This window comes from Salmo salar, chromosome ssa07 (assembly GCF_905237065.1).
Source record: "Salmo salar chromosome ssa07, Ssal_v3.1, whole genome shotgun sequence".
Classification (NCBI taxonomy): domain Eukaryota; kingdom Metazoa; phylum Chordata; class Actinopteri; order Salmoniformes; family Salmonidae; genus Salmo; species Salmo salar.
The window spans coordinates 37,602,916-37,620,941 of NC_059448.1; the positions used below are offsets into that span (position 1 = coordinate 37,602,916).

General features: G+C 42.9%; 1 protein-coding gene across 2 annotated transcripts; it reads left to right on the forward strand.

Moving 5' to 3' along the window:
- The first annotated feature begins 4,675 nt into the window (after positions 1–4,675).
- On the forward strand, positions 4,676–15,124 carry LOC106609250 (interferon-related developmental regulator 1). 2 transcript variants are annotated; one of them, XM_014207830.2, is made up of 11 exons: positions 4,676–4,940; positions 6,255–6,359; positions 6,587–6,668; positions 6,925–7,049; positions 9,263–9,420; positions 9,516–9,566; positions 9,787–9,965; positions 10,194–10,302; positions 13,010–13,144; positions 13,372–13,596; positions 14,209–15,124. In XM_014207830.2, the coding sequence occupies exons 1-11, from the start codon at positions 4,910–4,912 to the stop codon at positions 14,293–14,295; spliced, it is 1,287 nt and encodes a 428-aa protein (XP_014063305.1). In that variant the 5' UTR covers positions 4,676–4,909; the 3' UTR covers positions 14,296–15,124. The 2 variants fall into 2 exon arrangements, with proteins under 2 accessions (XP_014063305.1, XP_045577881.1); XM_045721925.1 differs by having other exon boundaries at positions 4,709–4,940; positions 5,998–6,359.
- Positions 15,125–18,026: the final 2,902 nt, after the last annotated feature.

Here is an 18,026-nt window from a genome sequence, read left to right on the forward strand (position 1 = left end):
CTAGGTATTTGTAGTTGTCCACATATTCTAAGTCAGAAACGTCCAGAGTAGTGATGCTAGTCAGGTGGGAGGGTGCGGGCAGCAATCGATTGAAGAGCATGCACTTAGTTTTACTAGCATTTAAAAGCAGTTGGAGGCCACAGAAGGAGTGTTGGATGGCATTGAAGCTCGTTTGGAGGTTTGTTAGCACAGTGTCCAAAGAAGGGCCAGATGTATACAGAATGGTGTCGTCTGCGTAGAGGTGGATCAGAGAATCACCAGCAGCAAGAGCGATATCATTGATATTGAAATGATCAATTATCGTAGATTTATCGGTGGTGACAGTGTTTCCTATCCTCAGTCCAGTGGGCAACTGGGAGGAGGTGCTCTTATTCTCCATGGACTTTACGGTGTCCCAAAACTTTTTGGAATTAGTGCTACAGGATGCAAATTTCAGTTTGAAAAAGCTAGCCTTATCTTTCCTAACTGACTGAGTATATTGGTTCCTGACTTCCCTGAAAAGTTGCATATTGCGGGGGCTATTCGATGCTAATGCAGAACGCCACAGGATGTTTTTGTGCTGGTCAAGGGCAGTCAAGTCTGGGGTGAACCAAGGGCTATATCTGTTCTTACTTCTACATTTTTTGAATGGGGCATGCTTATTTAAGATGGTGAGGAAAACACTTTTAAAGAGCAACCAGGCATCCTCTACTGATGGGATGAGATCAATATCCTTCCAGGATGCCCGGGCCAGGTCGATTAGAAAGGCCTGCTCGCTGAAGTGTTTTAGTGAGCGTTTGACAATGGTTGAGATCCTGGTTGAAGACAGCGAGGTGTATTTAGAGGGCAGGTTGGTCAGGAGGATATCTAAGAGGGTGCACATAGTTACGGATTTAGGGTTGTACCTGGTAGGTTCCTTGATCATTTGTGTGAGATTGAGGGCATCTAGCTTAGATTGTAGGACGGCCGGGGTGTTAAGCATGTCCCAGTTTAGGTCACCTAACAGTACGATCTCTGAAAATAGATGGGGGGCAATCAATTCACATATGATGTCCAGGGCACAGCTAGGGGCTGAGGAGGTCTATAACAAGCGGCAACTGTGAGAGACTTGTTTCTGGAAAGGTGTTTTTTTTTGTTCAAGTAGAAGCTCGAATTGATTGGGCACAGACCTGGATAGTATGACAGAACTCTGCAGGCTATCTTTGCAGTAGATTGCAACTCCGCCCCCTTTGGCAGTTCTATCTTGTTGGAAAAAGTTATAGATAGGGATGGAAATTTCAGGATTTGTGGTGGCCTTCCTAAGCCAGGATTCAGACACGGCTTGGACATCCCGGTTGGCAGAGTGTGCTAAAGCAGTGAATAAAACAAACTTAGGGAGGAGGCTTCTAATATTTACATGCATGAAACCAAGGCTTTAACGGCATACCAGTCGTGATGGATCGGCGGGGCTCCGTGTCGGCAGTGAAGAGTCCAGGCCAATTGGCAAGAGAGGTATTGTAGCCCAAGAATTGGCTGATGGACCTCTTCGGCTGGCCGGGAGATGGGTCTAGCTCGAGGCTAGCTCCAGGCTAACTGGTGTTTGCTTCGGGACAGAAACGTTAGCCAGGAGTAGCCACTCGGATAGGAGCTAGCTAGCTGCGATGATCCGGTGTGGAGGTTCAGAGCTTGCGGTAGGAATCCGGAGATGTGGTAGAGAAAAAGCAGTCCGATATGCTCTGGGTTGATATCGCGCTGTGCAGATTGGCAGGAATTGACCGGGCTGAGGCTGGCTGATGTCCAAGTTAACGGTGATGACTGCTAGCAGTGGCTAACTGACTACTAGCTAGTTAGCTGGCTAGCTTCTGATGGGGGTTCCGGTTCTAAAGAATAAAAAAAATAGCAGATCCGTACCACATTGGGTGGGGCGGGTTGCAGGAGAGTATGTTCTGTCCGTAGATGGAAATTGAGATGAAATATATAAAAAATATATATGAAATATATATGAAGATAAGATACATAAAATTCCAGAAAATTATGTCATGGCTTTAGAAGCTTCTGATAGGCTAATTGACATCATTTGAGTCAATTGAAGGTGTACCTGTGGATGTATTTCAAGGTCTACCATCAGACTCAGTGCCTCTTTGCTTGACATCATGGGAAAATCAAAAGAAATCAGCCAAGACCCCAGACATTCTTTTGGGAGACTTCCACAAGTCTGGTTCATCCTTGGGAGCAATTTCCAAACACCTGAAGGAACCACGTTCATCTATACAAACAACAGTACGCAAGTATAAACACAAAGCCATCACAAAGCCCTGACCTAATCCTATAGAAAATGTGTGGGCAGAACTGAAAAAGCGTGTGTGAGCAAGGAGGCCTACAAACCTGACTCGGTTACACCAGGTCTGTCAGGAGGAATGGGACAAAATTCACCCAACTTATTGTGGGAAGCTTGTGGAAGGCTACCCAAAACGTTTGACGCAAGTTAAACAATTTAAAGGCGATGCTACCAAATACTAATTGAGTGTATGTAAACTTCTGACCCACTGGGAATGTGATGAAAGAAATAAAAGCTGAAATAAATAAATCTCTCTACAATTATTCTGACATTTCACACTCTTAAAATAAAGTGGTGATCTTAACTGACCTAAGACGAGGCATTTTTACTAGGATTAAAAGAAAGGAATTGTGAAAAACTGAGTTTAAATGTATTTGGCTAAGGTGTATGTAAACTTCCGACTTCAACTGTATATGCATGGGACGGGACAAGACAAAACAGACGTCCGACTGCTACGCCATCTTGGAAACATGGTTACCATGTGTTTGATCCCATTCCATTGGCTCCGTTCCAGACATTATTATTAGCCATCCTCCCATCAGCAGCCTCCACTGCTTTATATACATATTTTAAATGTTTTATAATTTATTTCACCTTTATTTAACCAGATAGGGAAGTTGAGAAGAAGTTCTCATTTACAACTGCGACCTGGCCAAGATAAAGCAAAGCAGTTCGACACATATAACAACACAGAGTTACACATGGAGTAAAACAAACATACAGTCAATAATACAGTAGAAAAATAAGTCTATATACAATGTGAGCAAATGAGGTGAGATAAGGGAGGTAAAGGCAATAAATAGGCCATGGTGGCGAAGTAAATACAATATAGCAATTAAAACACTGGAATGGTAGATTTGACAGTAGATGAGTGTGCAAAGCAGAAATACTGGGGTACAAAGGAGCAAAATAAATAAATGCAGTAGGGGAAGAGGTAGTTGTTTGGGCTATGTACAGGTGCAGTGATCTGTGGGCTGCTCTGACAGCTGGTGTTTAAAGCTAGTGAGGGAGATAAGTGTTTCCAGTTTCAGAGATTTTTGTAGTTCGTTCCAGTCATTGGCAGCAGAGAACTGGAAGGAGAGGCAGCCAATGGAGGAATTGGCTTTGGGGGTGACATATACCTGTATATATATCATTGTCCACCCAGTCAGAAGACCTCACCACTGTGTATTTTAGGCCACTGATACAGCAGGGTTAGTGCTATCTGGTATCCTTGGGACATCCCTACCCTAAACCCTATTTCATGTTTTACCATTATTCATCATAAACATTTACATTTTAGTCATTTAGCAGACGCTCTTATCCAGAGCGACTTACAGTAGTGAATGCATACATTTCATACATTTTTTTCTCCGTACTGGCCCCCCGTGGGAATCAAACCCACAACTCTGGCGTTGCAAATACCACGCTCTACCAACTGAGCCACACGGGACCTAAACCCTAACCTTAACTATTACCTAACCTTAGTAACCCTAACCTTAACCATTTTCAACTTCGATATGGTGACGTCAGAATTGGACGTTCAAAGGAATCCGAATAGCAACATTTACATACATTACATTTAAGTCATTTAGCAGACGCTCTTATCCAGAGCGACTTACAAAATGGTGCATTCACCTTATGATATCCAGTGGAACAACCACTTTACAATAGTGCATCTAAATCTTTTAAGGGGGGGGGTTAGAAGGATTACTTTATCCTATCCTAGGTATTCCTTAAAGAGGTGGGGTTTCAGGTGTCTCCGGAAGGTGGTGATTGACTCCGCTGTCCTGGCGTCGTGAGGGAGCTTGTTCCACCATTGGGGTGCCAGAGCAGCGAACAGTTTTGACTGGGCTGAGCGGGAACTGTGCTTCCTCAGAGGTAGGGGGGCCAGCAGGCCAGTGGTGGATGAACGCAGTGCCCTTGTTTGGGTGTAAGGGCCTGATCAGAGCCTGAAGGTATGGAGGTGCCGTTCCCTTCACAGCTCCGTAGGCAATCACCATGGTCTTGTAGCGGATGCGAGCTTCAACTGGAAGCCAGTGGAGAGAGCGGAGGAGCGGGGTGACGTGAGAGAACTTGGGAAGGTTGAACACCAGACGGGCTGCGGCGTTCTGGATGAGTTGTAGGGGTTTAATGGCACAGGCAGGGAGCCCAGCCAACAGCGAGTTGCAGTAATCCAGACGGGAGATGACAAGTGCCTGGATTAGGACCTGCGCCGCTTCCTGTAACGACCGATACAGCAGGGCTTTTGTGGACAGGGTAGCAACACCCTCATGTGGCTGTCAAAGAACATGACCACAGAGAACATGACCCACAGACAGCAAATAGATGCCAATCACTATGCGTCATACACTTATGCAACATGATTGGTCGTTGGTGTAGGGGTAAACCCATGTTTCATCATGTGACGTTGGTCGTATAAATACTTAGAACCTCGCGACATTAACGCAGCCATATTATTATTTTGACGGAAAATGTATCTTCTTCGCACACAGTCTTTCTCCAGAATCGCTTTTAATTCCTTTATCTCTACCGTGCCACGGAAAGATTGTCAATTTATGAGACAGTTTAATAAAAACTGGTCGTGTGTCGGCTGATTTATTTTAGCTCATATTTTCATATATCTGCACGAAAATGCCAAGGTCCAAGAAGAGGAGTTCCAGGGGTAAGTAAATCGCTACAGACCGGGTTGTTTTTGGCCTACTCTCGTGGTTTGAGTTTTATGCATTGTAGGAGTTGTAGTTATGTGCGTTCTTAAAGCGTGTTGAGGTCAACGACAAGTAATGTCTGACAGGACTACAAAAGTGGCATCATTGCCTATGTTGACATCAGGCCAAGAGCTTTCAGACAAAGAACTATCGCTTTCTCTTAAAATAATTGTAATTAACTTCAACGATCAATATCATATTGTTTTCCGACATTATTGTGATTATAGAAATTACACCCGATACCGCGATTACATTATTTTTAGATGGACTTTGAAACGAATTTGTTACCTAGCAACTAACGTCAGCTTGCCAGTGTTTAGTCGTGTGTGTTAGTTTTTAACGGGTTCTCTTGGACTCCCTTCCTGCAAAGGGATGGGTTGTTTCAGTACACTAACTTTAGTTGGAAGGACACCACAACATTTGAGTGAGGTCGGCAGCCAATCAAGTCAAATAATGGGCGGATTCGACCATGCTGAGCCGCAGGGCACCGGCATATGGCCCGTGACGTTAACAGGCGAAAACGGACTTAATCAAATCGAACAGTTATTTGCGCCGGTTGCTCATGCTGTCAACAAGGCAGCATGGTGGATCGTCCAGAAACGTACACCATGCTTTTCCATAAAATACGTTTGAATTTAACAAGCTTTCATTGGAAGGCAGATATCTTATCAAAAGCATTCACTTTTGCATGTGAGAACACCGAATACTACTCATTACTGCACGTCCCTACCTAACTTTTGTTTTGAGTCGACTTCGCCGTGGACTTTGAACGGGGCACCTGGCTCAAAACGAATTCTATTAACTTTCACCCGGTGTAAAACACGCTTGACCGGGACAGATTAATCCAATCCCCTCATGGTTATATAACACTCGCTGGACTAGCTAGCTAACCAGTTATTCACATTACAACAAGCTAGTTACGTAGCTGGCACACGTTATAGGGCCAGCTTTGATATAAAGCAGGATCGTGTTAGTCCACTAGTTACTTGGGTTGTGTCTGCCTCTTTTTTTCAGAATTGTCTGTTCAGTGCTATGGTCTGAGAAGGAAGCAATGGATTGCCACGTGAACATGGTCACGTTTACACAGACAGTGTGGCCCTTCCTCTCAGATGGGAACAGTCTTAACATAATAAGCTGCACCAGCTGGTTCTATATTGTATAGATATATATTGCATGGATGTGTACAAGTTAAACCCCCAGAGTAGAATGCACACATTGTACCATGGCTATGTATGATTTTGTTTTGGGGGGGGTTCATGTAATTGTTTCAGGGGGGCTTCATGGAGCTGTGCAACCTTTCAGCGATGAGGATGCCTCCATCGAGACCCTCAGCCACTGCAGCAGCTTCAGTGATGCCATGAGTGTGGCAGACGAAGGTATGTGATTGTGTGTACACATGCTTGCCTGTGTCCCGTTCATAAAGCAACAAAGGGCAAGTAAAAAAAGAAAGTACTGTAACAATTGACCTGTGAAATTGTTATAAATGTCATACAGCCTTTTTATGTTTTTCTTAAATAGTTCAAAGAATACGATCTACTAGGGGAATAGCCTAGAACAATTCTGTATTTCTCATGGTGTATTGTATTCATCTTCCTATGTGTAGGAGGGGAAGCAGGTGAGGAGACAGCCCAGGAGGATTTACAGTACAAGCTGAATGTTTTCATTGATAGCACTGTGGATAAGAGGCAAGTCTAAACCACTGTGGGGAAACTGATCTACTTGCTATTTCTGTTTGCTGTATCGTGTTCAGAAGATGTGGAACCAGATCACATCATAGTCCTAGAACTGGATCGACAGAACCTGAGATGTTAACTAATGAACACAATGCAACAAGAAGTCATCCTTTCCATTCATAAGATTGCTGCGGAATTGTGTAGCTGTTACATAAGCTACTGCAAACACTAGGCCTACATCTTTACTGTTCTCCTACCTCATTGACAGTGCCAAGACCAGACAAGGAGCTCTGGACGGGCTGAAGGCTGCCATGGCAACTAGGATCCTGTACGAGTTCATTTCAGACAGGAGGATGACCATCACCGACAGCATTGAGCGCTGTCTCAAGAAAGGTTAGCTACTACAGCCTTTCAGTCTTTCACCAAGTCATGCTTCATATTCAACGAATACCAATACAGACCCACATTGTAGTATTGATTGTTCAGCAGTTACTATAACCTCTTAAAGTTACTGATAATGGTAGTTGACTCTAGCCACTCATATTTGTCTTATCTTTAATCTGAGCCTAGAGTAAATCAAATGTATTTATATAGTCCTTCTTACATCAGCTGATATCTCAAAGTGCTGTACAGAAACCCAGCCTAAAACCCCAAACAGCAAGCAATGCAGGTGTAGAAGCACGGTGACTAGGAAAAACTCCCTAGAAAGGCCAAAACCTAGGAAGAAACCTGGAGAGGAACCAGGCTATGAGGGGTGGCCAGTCCTCTTCTGGCTGTGCCGGGTGGAGATTATAACAGAACATGGCCAAGATGTTCAAATGTTCATAAATGACCAGCATGGTCTAATAATAATAATAATCATAATCATCACAGTAGTTGTCGAGGATGCAACAAGTCAGCACCTCAAGAGTAAATGTCAGTTGGCTTTCCATAGCCGATCATTGAGAGTATCTCTACCGCTCCTGCTGTCTCTAGAGAGTTGAAAACAGCAGGTCTGGGACAGGTAGCACGTCCGGTGAACAGGTCAGGGTTCCATAGCCGCAGGCAGAACAGTTGCAACTGGAGCAGCAGCACGGCCAGGTGGACTGGGGACAGCAAGGAGTCATCATGCCAGGTAGTCCTGAGGCATGGTCCTAGGGCTCAGACTCTCCTAGAGAGAGCATACTTAAATTCACACCGGATAAGACAGGAGAAATACTCCAGATATAAGACTGACCCTAGCCCCCCGACACATAAACTACAGCAGCATAAATACTGGAGGCTGAGACAGGAGGGGTCAAGAGACACTGTGGCCCCATCCGATGATACCCCCAGACAGGGCCAAACAGGCAGGATATAACCCCACCCACTTTGCCAAGCACAGCCCCCACACCACTAGAACGATCACTTTAATCACCAACTTACCATCCTGAGACAAGGCCGAGTATAGCCCACAAAGATCTTTGTCCTCAGACCTGGAGGGAAGGCAAAGTCATTCCGGTACCCAAGACTGGTAAAGCAGACCGATCAGCTTGCTGCAAGGTCTTAGCAAATTGTTAGATTTAAAAAAAAAACAAATTTAACTCCCTGTAGCTCAGGACCTGAAGCAAGGATATGCATATTCTTGATACCATTTAAAAGGAAACACTGAAGTTTGTGGAAATGTGAAAATGATGTAGGAGAATATAACACATTAGGTCTGGTTAGATAATACAAACAGGTGTTTTTCTTTTTGCGTCTTTGAAATGCAAGAGAAAGGCCAGACAGTGATGGAGGATTCTAGGTGTAATTTGGATGTTGTCCACAAGATGGCAGCAATGTGTACAAAGTTTCAGACGGATCAAGTGAAGATTAACATCACTACACAATATTTTGTATCAAGTCTGCCAGGAGTTTGCCCAAATGTGCCGAATTGGTCAATTTATACATTTTCCAGTACATAACTATAGAGATCATACAAAAATGCTATGGTAATAAAAAATGTATGTTTACGAACTCCCAGGAATGTCATACAAGATGGATCATTAGCTTCCCTACAGAAAAGACACACATCTAGATGGCGGGGTGGGTGTGGAGCCAGAGACGGCAGTGGGGTCAAACTGTAGAACCCAGTTCCTACATTTTGAATATTAAAAGTAGATTTTATCAAACAAAACTACGCTACATTTTATCTCTGGGACCCCCAGGATGACAAATCAGAGCAAGATTACTGAATGTAAGTACATTATTTACCTGTAGAGGTGAATGTATCAAACCAAGTGCTGTGAGAAGTGTTCTGTTGTGCACTATCCTCAAACAATGGCATGGTATTTTTTTCACTGTAATGCCTACTGTAAATTGGACACAGATTCAATTATTGTTAATTTAACTGCATTCTGCCCATATAAAACATGTCTATGTCCCGGAAAGTTGGCTGTTTACAACGTCATTCTAGTCACCTAATTGCATATTGAGCAACAACTGACCCGGTTTAGTGACCTACTTGTGTGTGTATGTACTGACATGTATGTGAAACTGATCGATGCGCGCACACTACATGTTAATGTATGTAAAATCTTTTGTCTGTAATGTATTTTTTTGTCAGACCCCAGTAATGGGGATCCTAATAAATCCAATCCCTCTCTCAGGTAAAGGACAGGAGCAGTGTGCAGCAGCCTCCCTGGCCTGTCTGCTGTGCATTCAGCTGGGCTCAGGCGTTGAGAGCGAGGAGGTGTTCAAGACCCTCAAACCCATTTTCAAGAACATTCTGTTGGATGGAGCGGCCAACATCCAAACCAGACAAGCGGTGAGTGTCTACCTGGAACCTGTCATTTAAAATAAGTTTGGTTTGCTATAAGTGGCCTTTATTGTTGTACTAAAAGCCTTTTCTTTCTTTTATAGTGCGCAACAAGTTTGGGCCTGTGCACTCTCGTGGTGGAAGATGACATCCTGGTATGTGGCTGTTTGACGTTCCAATGTGATATTCTCTATGCTTGAGTGTGTGTGGAAATACTTTGTTTTGCTGAAGAATTTGGCATTCTATTTAGCATTTTATTCTGTTCAGCGTTTGGCACAAGCTACAGAAACCAAGACTACTCTCCAAATGTCTGCATAGTCCAGTCTCACCCTGGTTAAACATAAATGATTAACCCCTTTCTCTCTGGGTCTCCAGGATGTGTATGCTACCATGGAGAGCTTTGAGAGTTTGTTCATGCGTTCCTATGTGAAGGAGGATGGGAGTCGCCCCTCTCTCAACCCCCAGACCACCCTGCTCCACACCAATGCCCTCCTCTCCTGGGCCCTGCTGCTCACAATCTGCACAGGCAGCCAGGTCAAAGCAGTCACACGCAAGTATGAACTTACACAAGTACTTAACTTGAACCTGGAAGTCTCTCTGGGACACGACTTTCGGTCCATTTCAGCCATTGGATGCATCTGATCAAAACAATATAGTGAATGTGTGCTTGAGATGTCCTTACTTGTCCAGTTGTCTTACCAGCGTAGATGGAGGAAATATCATAGTGATGGGGAGTCTTAAATTGAAAGTCTACTTGTTTTTGACTGAAATGTTTCTTTCAGGCACCTGCCCAAACTACCCCGGTTGTTGGAGAATGATGATGTCAACATGAGGATAGCAGCGGGAGAGACCATCGCTCTGCTGTTTGAGCTGGCTAGGGACATGGACCCTGTAAGTGCTCACCTGTTCTTTGGTCTGTGGCTCAGTTCCATTTAAATTCAGGAGAATCATTTATTTCATTTAGAAAGTGCTGTTCAAATCTTGCATTGGATTTTCAATCCCCTTGTACTAGGGATGGGGGGGGGGGGTTGAAATTTCACTCTTCTAATACATCAGGAATTTGTCGGATAGCCGGACATTCTAAATAATGTACAGTACCATTCAAAAGTTTGGACCCACCTACTCATTTAAGTTTTTTTTATAATTTTTTTTACTATTTTCTGCATTGTAGCATAATAGTGAAGACATGGAATCATGTAGTAACAAGTCTTAAACAAATCAATGTATTTTAGATTCTTCAAAGTAGCCACCCTTTGCCTTGATGACAGCTTTGCACACTCTTGGCATTCTCTCAACCAGCTTCACCTGGAATGCTTTTCCAACAGTCTTGAAGGAGATCCTACATGTGCTGAGCACTTGTTTACTGCTTTTCCTTCAGTCTGCAGTCCAACTCATCCCAAATGATCTCAATTCGGTTTGGGTTGGGTGATTATGGAGGCCAGGTCATCTGATGCAGCACTCATCACTTTCCTTGGTCAAATAGCTCTTACACATCCTGGAGGTGTGTTGGGTTATTGTCCCGTTGAAAAACAAATGATAGTCCCACAAAGCCCAAACCAGATGGGATGGTGTATTGCTGCAGAATGCTTTGGTAGCCATGCTGTGCCTCGAATTCTAAATGAATCACTGACGGGGTCACCAGCAAAGCACCCCCTCACATCACACCTCCAAGCTTCACGGTGGGGACCACACATGCGGAGATAATCTGTTCACCTACTCTGCATCTCACAAAGACATGGCGGTTAATTTGGACTCATCAGACCAAAGGACAGATTTCCACCAGTCTAATGTCCGTTCATGTTTCTTGGCCCAAGGAAGTCTCTTTTTCTAATTGGTGTCCTTTAGTAGTGGTTTCTTTGCAGAAATTCAACCATGAAGGCCTGATTCACGCAGTCTCCTCTGAGCAGTTGATGTTGTGTGTTACTTGAACTCTGTAGCATTTATTTAAGGCTGTAATTTCTGAGGCTGGTAACTAATGAACTTATCCTCTGAAGCAGAGTTAACTCTGGGTCTTCCTTTCCTGTGGCAGACCTCATGAGAGCCAGTTTCATAGCGCTTGGTGGTTTTTGCAACCTGCACTTGAAGAAACTTAGTTTTTCTCAAATTCTTCGTATTGACTTGACCTTCATGTCTGGATGGACTGTCGTTTCTCTTTGCTTATTTGAGCTGTTCTTGCCATAATATGGACTTGGTATTTTACCAAATAGGCCTGTCTTCTGTATATCACCCCCTCCTTGTCACAACACAATTGATTGGCTCAAACACATAAAGAAATAAAGTCCACAAATTAACTTTTAACAAGGCACACCTGTTATTTCAATTGCATTCCAGGTGACAACCTCACGAAGCTGGTTGAGAGAATGTCAAGGGTGCAAAGCTTTCAAGGCAAAGGGTCACTTTGAAGAATCTAAAATATATTTTGATTTGTTCAACACTTTTTTTTTTGTTGTTGGTTACTACATGATTCCATCTGTTATTCACTGTTCTACAATGTAGAAAATAGTAAAAATAAAGAAACCCTTTAATGAGTAGGTGTGTTTAAACTTTTGACTTGTACTGTTTGTGTATATATATTCACACACACCCACGAGGGCACGCATACAGTCTACAGAAGAAACACTATCCCTCCAGCGCCTATAGCAGACTTAAAAAACACACAACTCGCATCACTTCCTTTTTAGAACATGTCCATCAATAAAAGTAAAGGGCTCTCTGCATCCATTTCTAGCATGTCATTTATCTATTTTTGAAGAAAATGTCTTCACTATTTTTTTCTACATTGTAAAAAAACTAAAACGCTTGAATGAGTAGGTGTCCAAACTGTTGACTGTGTTAATGCATGTTTTTTTTAAACCTGAGCACTGCTGCTGCGCATGGGAGAGGCTGCAGCTGCGGAGGTGCCGGTTAGATTGGAGCGAGCAGATGTCGGCAGAGATAGGGACGCTACTGCCAAGACTAGCTAACTTGTTTATTCCATTTAGCCTTTGCTCAGCCTGTCTTGACTGGAGTAGCCTTGAAAAGTTAGCTAGTTGAGGCAACATTTAGCGAATTCTCCCCAACACCCATTCAGATGAAATGGCCTCCCTGTTACTCGTTGTAGCCTACTCCTTCTCATTTCGGTCACTTTTATAATTCTGTAACTTTATATTCCATTTTGCATTGCGATAGTTAACTCTCACTGCATATGCTAAACATTTAGCTGCTTTGATTGGCTAACATAAACAACAAGCTACATGTGAAGGCTCCAGTTTTGTTTGTTGTATTGGGGCACTTCGTAAAAACTACATTGTAAAATGTGTTTTGATAATTTATAATTTGTAGTGTTATGGTATATCCTTGTATGTAACAATGTCACATGGATATTTTAATTTAGAAAAAGCCTTTTCAGTTAAAATATATCTACCTATAAATAGTTTTTGCTCAAATGAATACTCACAAGTATTCGAATACTGTCTGTTTTGGATATTTGTATCGCTGTGCACATCCCCATCCTGTACTGAATTTAAAATTGAATTTGACCGAAATGCAGTGCCAGCATAGTGTGTTAATCTGTACACACTTCTTTAGTGATGACAGACCTCGACTCTGATGTTCTCAGGCGTTTGAGTATGATGACTGGGAGCCCCTGTGTGACAAGCTGAACTCTCTGGCCACCGACTGCAACAAACACCGTGCCAAGACTGACAAGAGGAAGCAGAGGTCTGTGTTCAGGGACGTGCTCAAGGCTGTGGAGGTGAGTGGGCAGGTTATACAATAGTAGATCACTGTCTGGGGAGTAGAACTTGAATTTCATGTGATGACTCATTGCTGATTCATGGCACGAGTTCTGTGTGCCTGTGTTGAAAGCTGGTTGCCATTGCCAACCTAATCTACCCTAGTTATCAGTAACTTTTACCCATTTTGTTGTCTTGTGAGAATCCAGAGCAGTGTAGCGTTGCCTCAGTGTGTGTGTGTTTTTAGGAGAGGGACTTTCAGACTGAGACAATCCGCTTCAGCACCGAGCGTATGACCATCGACAGCTGGGTGAGGAAGAGGACATACGATGCCTTCAGGGAGTTTGTGGGCTCTGGTATGAACTACCACCTACAGGCTAATGAGTTTATTCGTCATGTGTTTGAACTGGGACCACCCATGCTGGTTGACCCGGCCACACTGAAGTCCATGAAAATCTCCCGCTTCGAAAGGGTAATTATCCTTACTAGACTGCATACTTTTCTTTCTTTGATGGCTAATTTAACTCGACTAAGGTTTTGAAAAGGTCACAAGTATATTTTCTTTCAATGAACCAGTCTCGAGACCCCAGCAAAAATCATCTTTTCATTTATCAAAATTTGTCCAGCCCTTTTATTTAGCCTCACAATGAAATGTTTTTATTTTCAGGACAACCAGGTCTACAAGTACATCACAAAACAATTTGCCATAAACGGTTGCGTTCATGAGTTTTTGTTATGTCAGTTTTGTAGCTCAGATTTCTACAGATTTCTCTCTTTTGTAAAGACCCAGCCCCTTTGGGATCCGTCCTTGTCTCACAAACAGCTCTAGCTCACCCCACCCCTCCGTTAATCACACAGACCAACGGATGTAGAAGAACTAGATGAATCCAATGGTACAACCCAGCAGTCGGTAGCTGAAACGCACTAAAATGGTCTAGGAGTCCAAATGGACTAATTGAGTTAATTATTTATCAATTTTAAATTTCAAATATGTTATTGGCATGACATTCGCATGGATATACTTGTAGTGCCAAAAAAAAAAAAAAGAACTGGTCTCTTATTCTGTTGATGTTGTCTTTTCCAGCATCTCTACAACGCAGCTGCATTCAAGGCTCGAACAAAGGCCAGGAACAAGTTCAGAGACAAGAGGGTTGACGTCGGGGAGTTTTAGTGGGTCCGACCTGCTCTTTTTATTAACAATCTTGAATATCACTTTTACCGTCCTTAATTTATCCAATTGTCAAGTGGTTGGTATTTGTAAATATGAATAATCATGTCTGTCTCAAGTGATGCCTTAATTCCCCATATAAACTTGCCAGTGCACCAATTCTAACCAGAGTGTCTATGTTGGGATTAAAGTGTCATGTGAAATGTAGACTTTGTTGCTCTGTTTTATTGTTTATGGTCCATTAACATTGAGATGTATTATTTGAAAATGCACCAATTGGTTAACATTTCCTATGGACCCCCCCCTGAACCCTGACGTATTGCCTGGTACCCCTTGCTAATATTGAGTCACCCCCTTGCCCTTGTCTGGGCATGGACTACTAGGTGTCATGTCCCACAGGGATGCTGGCTCATGTTGACTCCAATGCTTACCACAGTTATCAAGTTGGTTGGCGGACCATTCTTGATACACATGGGGGGGGGGAACGGTGTGTAAAACCCAGCAGTGTTGCATTTCTTGACACCAACCTGTGTGCCTGGCACCTACTGCCATACCCCGTTCAAAGGCATTTAAATCTGTCTTGCCTGTTCATCCTCTGAACGGCACACATACACAATCCACATCTCGAGGCTTACAAATCATTCTTTAACCCCTCTCCTTCTTCATATACACTGATTTGAAGTAGATTTAACAGGTGCCATCAATAAGGTATGATCGCTTTCACCTGGTCAGTCTGTCATGTAAAGATTGTGTTAATGTTTTGTACACTCAGTGTATTTTAGTAGGTCTATTGGGGAAGTGAGAAACCCAAATAAATACTAAAGGAACAAGTCTCAATGTGTATTCTTGATCTAAAGCACTTATCACCAGGTCAATCATTGTTTGACAAGTCTTCAGATCAGTCAGAGGATAAGAAGCATGTTGAGCTGAAGTATGTCATTATGTAATCTCTCAGATGCACACAAAATGAACAGAATTGCACAGACCAATTACCAGTCAACCAAATGGATTTCTGGCTAATTTAATCTCTTCTCTCAGCTATTCCTGGAAGCAGCTTTAACATTTTGAGGAAGAGAAACTGCTTTACAGTTGCTTTGGAAATGTGTAGTTCTCAACATGGCCATCTAAACCTGTTTTTCAGAGAATGTTTCAGTTTGTGCATATGGCTGTAAAATGGGTCCTCCAGAGAGATGTCCTTGTGTAAGCTGAGTGAGGAAAGGACTGGGGAAGAAGATATGCAGGATTACAGTACTTTGTTTTTTCCTACAAGTATGCCTGTTTTTATTTTTTATTAATAGAACACTAACGCTACACACAGATGCACACAAACGCACAGCAGAGATGCATGATTAGGCAACTAGTCAAACAACCAAGAACGTCCCTGCTTCTCTGAAGTTTGGGCCCCAAATACCTGCTATCGAATAAAAATAAAAAAAAGATTTCTGGAGTGCTTGAGGTTAATTAAAACCATAAAGTGATCAGCTGCCTCTGTTTTGGTAAAAGAAAAAGCTGAGGAATGGGCCACAATATTTGGATTGTCCATCGTTCGGGTAAGTAGATCGTTGAACTGCTACTGATCGTCTGTAGAGTATCTGCAGACGGACTATCAAAATGAAGTGTTACCGAGAAATGTAACCACTCAAATTCAGAGTTATGGATGCATGGACTGACCATGCATGATATCAAATGTATAGTTTTAACCATGTTTTGAGGCTATAAAGTGTTTGTTTACAAACGGAGTAAAACAAGCTTATTTTGGGTTCTGATGCAGTACGACTGTTGAGCTAAGGTCATGAGGTGTTACGTTTAATTTTTCAAGATTCAATGTGTATATATCATTAATTTATAAGTCCAAAAATTGGTGTAGCAACTACAGATTCTAGCTTTAAGGGATAGATCAACTGAATTCCATAATGACATATTGCACCAATGCAAGTCAATGGTAAGCATTTTTGTGCTTCATGTCCAAATCAGCCTAAAGTATAAAAATCTACTCTATGACTGAAGTTATTTATAGATGATTTGGATGGGAAATGTGAACATGCTAACATAGGTACCATATAGTAGTTACACTACCTGACAAAAAGTATGTGGACATCTACTGGTCAAAGATCTTATTCCAAAATCATGGGCATTAATATGGAGTTGGTCCCCCCCTTTGCTACTATAAAAGCCTCCACTCTTCTGGGAAGGCTCTCTACTAGATGTTGGAACATTGCTGCAGGGACTTGCTTCCATCCAGCCTCAAAAGCCTTACTGAGGTTGGGCACTGATTTTGGGTGATTAAGCCTGGCATACAGTAGGCATTCCAATTCATCCCATGGGTATTTGATGGGATTGAGGCCAGTCAAGTTCTTCCACACCGATCTCGACAAACCATTTCTGTATGGACCTCGCTTTGTGCACGGGGGCATTGTCATGCTGAAACAGGAAAGGGCTTCCCCAAACTGTTGCCACAAAGTTGGAAGCGCATAATCGTATAGAATGTCATTGTTTCCCCATCACTGGAACTAAGGAGCCTAAACCATGAAAATCAGCCCCAGACCATTATACCTCCTCCACCAAACTTCACAGTTGGCACTATGCATTCAGGCAGGTAGCGTTCTCCTGGCATCCGCCTAACCCACATTTGTCCGTCGGACCTCCAGATGGTGAAGCGTGATTCATCACTCCAGAGAAAACGTTTACACCACTCCAGCTGATGCTTGGCATTGCGCATGGTGATCTTAGGCTTGTGTGCGGCTGCTCAGCCATGGAAACCCATTTCATGAAGCGCCCGACTAACAGTTCTTGTGCTGATGTTGCTTCCAGAGACAGTTTGCAACTTGGTAGTGAGTGTTGCAACTGAGGACAGATGATTTTTACAAGGTACGTGTTTCAGCACTCGCGGTCCAGTTCTGTGAGCTTGCGTGACCTTCCACTTTGCAGCTAAGCTGTTGTTGGTCCTAGACGTTTCTACTTCACATTAACAGCACTTACAGTTGATCGGGGTAGCTCTAGCAGGGCAGAAATTTGACAAACTGACTTGAACGTGGCACCATCCTATGACAGTGCCACATTGAAAGTCAATGAGCTCTTCAGTAAGGCCATTCTACTGCCAATATTTGTCTATGAAGATTTCATGGCTGTGTGCTCAATTTTGAAATAGCCGAATCCACTAATTTGAAGGGGTGTCCACATGCTTTTGTATATATAGTGTACTGTCATACCTATGCCATACTGTCATACCTTGTCCATAGACTGCTTATAGGGTAAGGAAATCAATATGTACTGTAATTTGGGTAAACTATCCCTTTAGTCTACCAAAGCCTTGAACTTTAGGCTATGAGAACGGTATCGCTTACACCAAGTCAGGAACAAATAGACAGATGCATCTTTCATGCCTAGGGTTTCTACTTACATTGGGAACGGGAGGGTCTTTATCTAAAGTTCTGGCGGGTAGTAGTGGGCCTATTTGGAAACCTGATCCTCTGCTCTGTCTCTCTCGGGACAAATTTAGTCGGGATAAATGGATCGTCATGCAAAGGAGGACACACCGACACACACACACAATGCTGTGATATTAACACTGTATCCGCCTGGGTTATTGAGGTAACAACCACACAAGTTTATTGTGATCCAGCTTGGAAATCCTTTATCTTTCGGGCTTCATTTTTCTCCTACAGACTGGTAAGTACAGTGATATAAAAACAATGACTTACTGCCAGAAAACTTTTGAGCAAGGCAGGGCAATA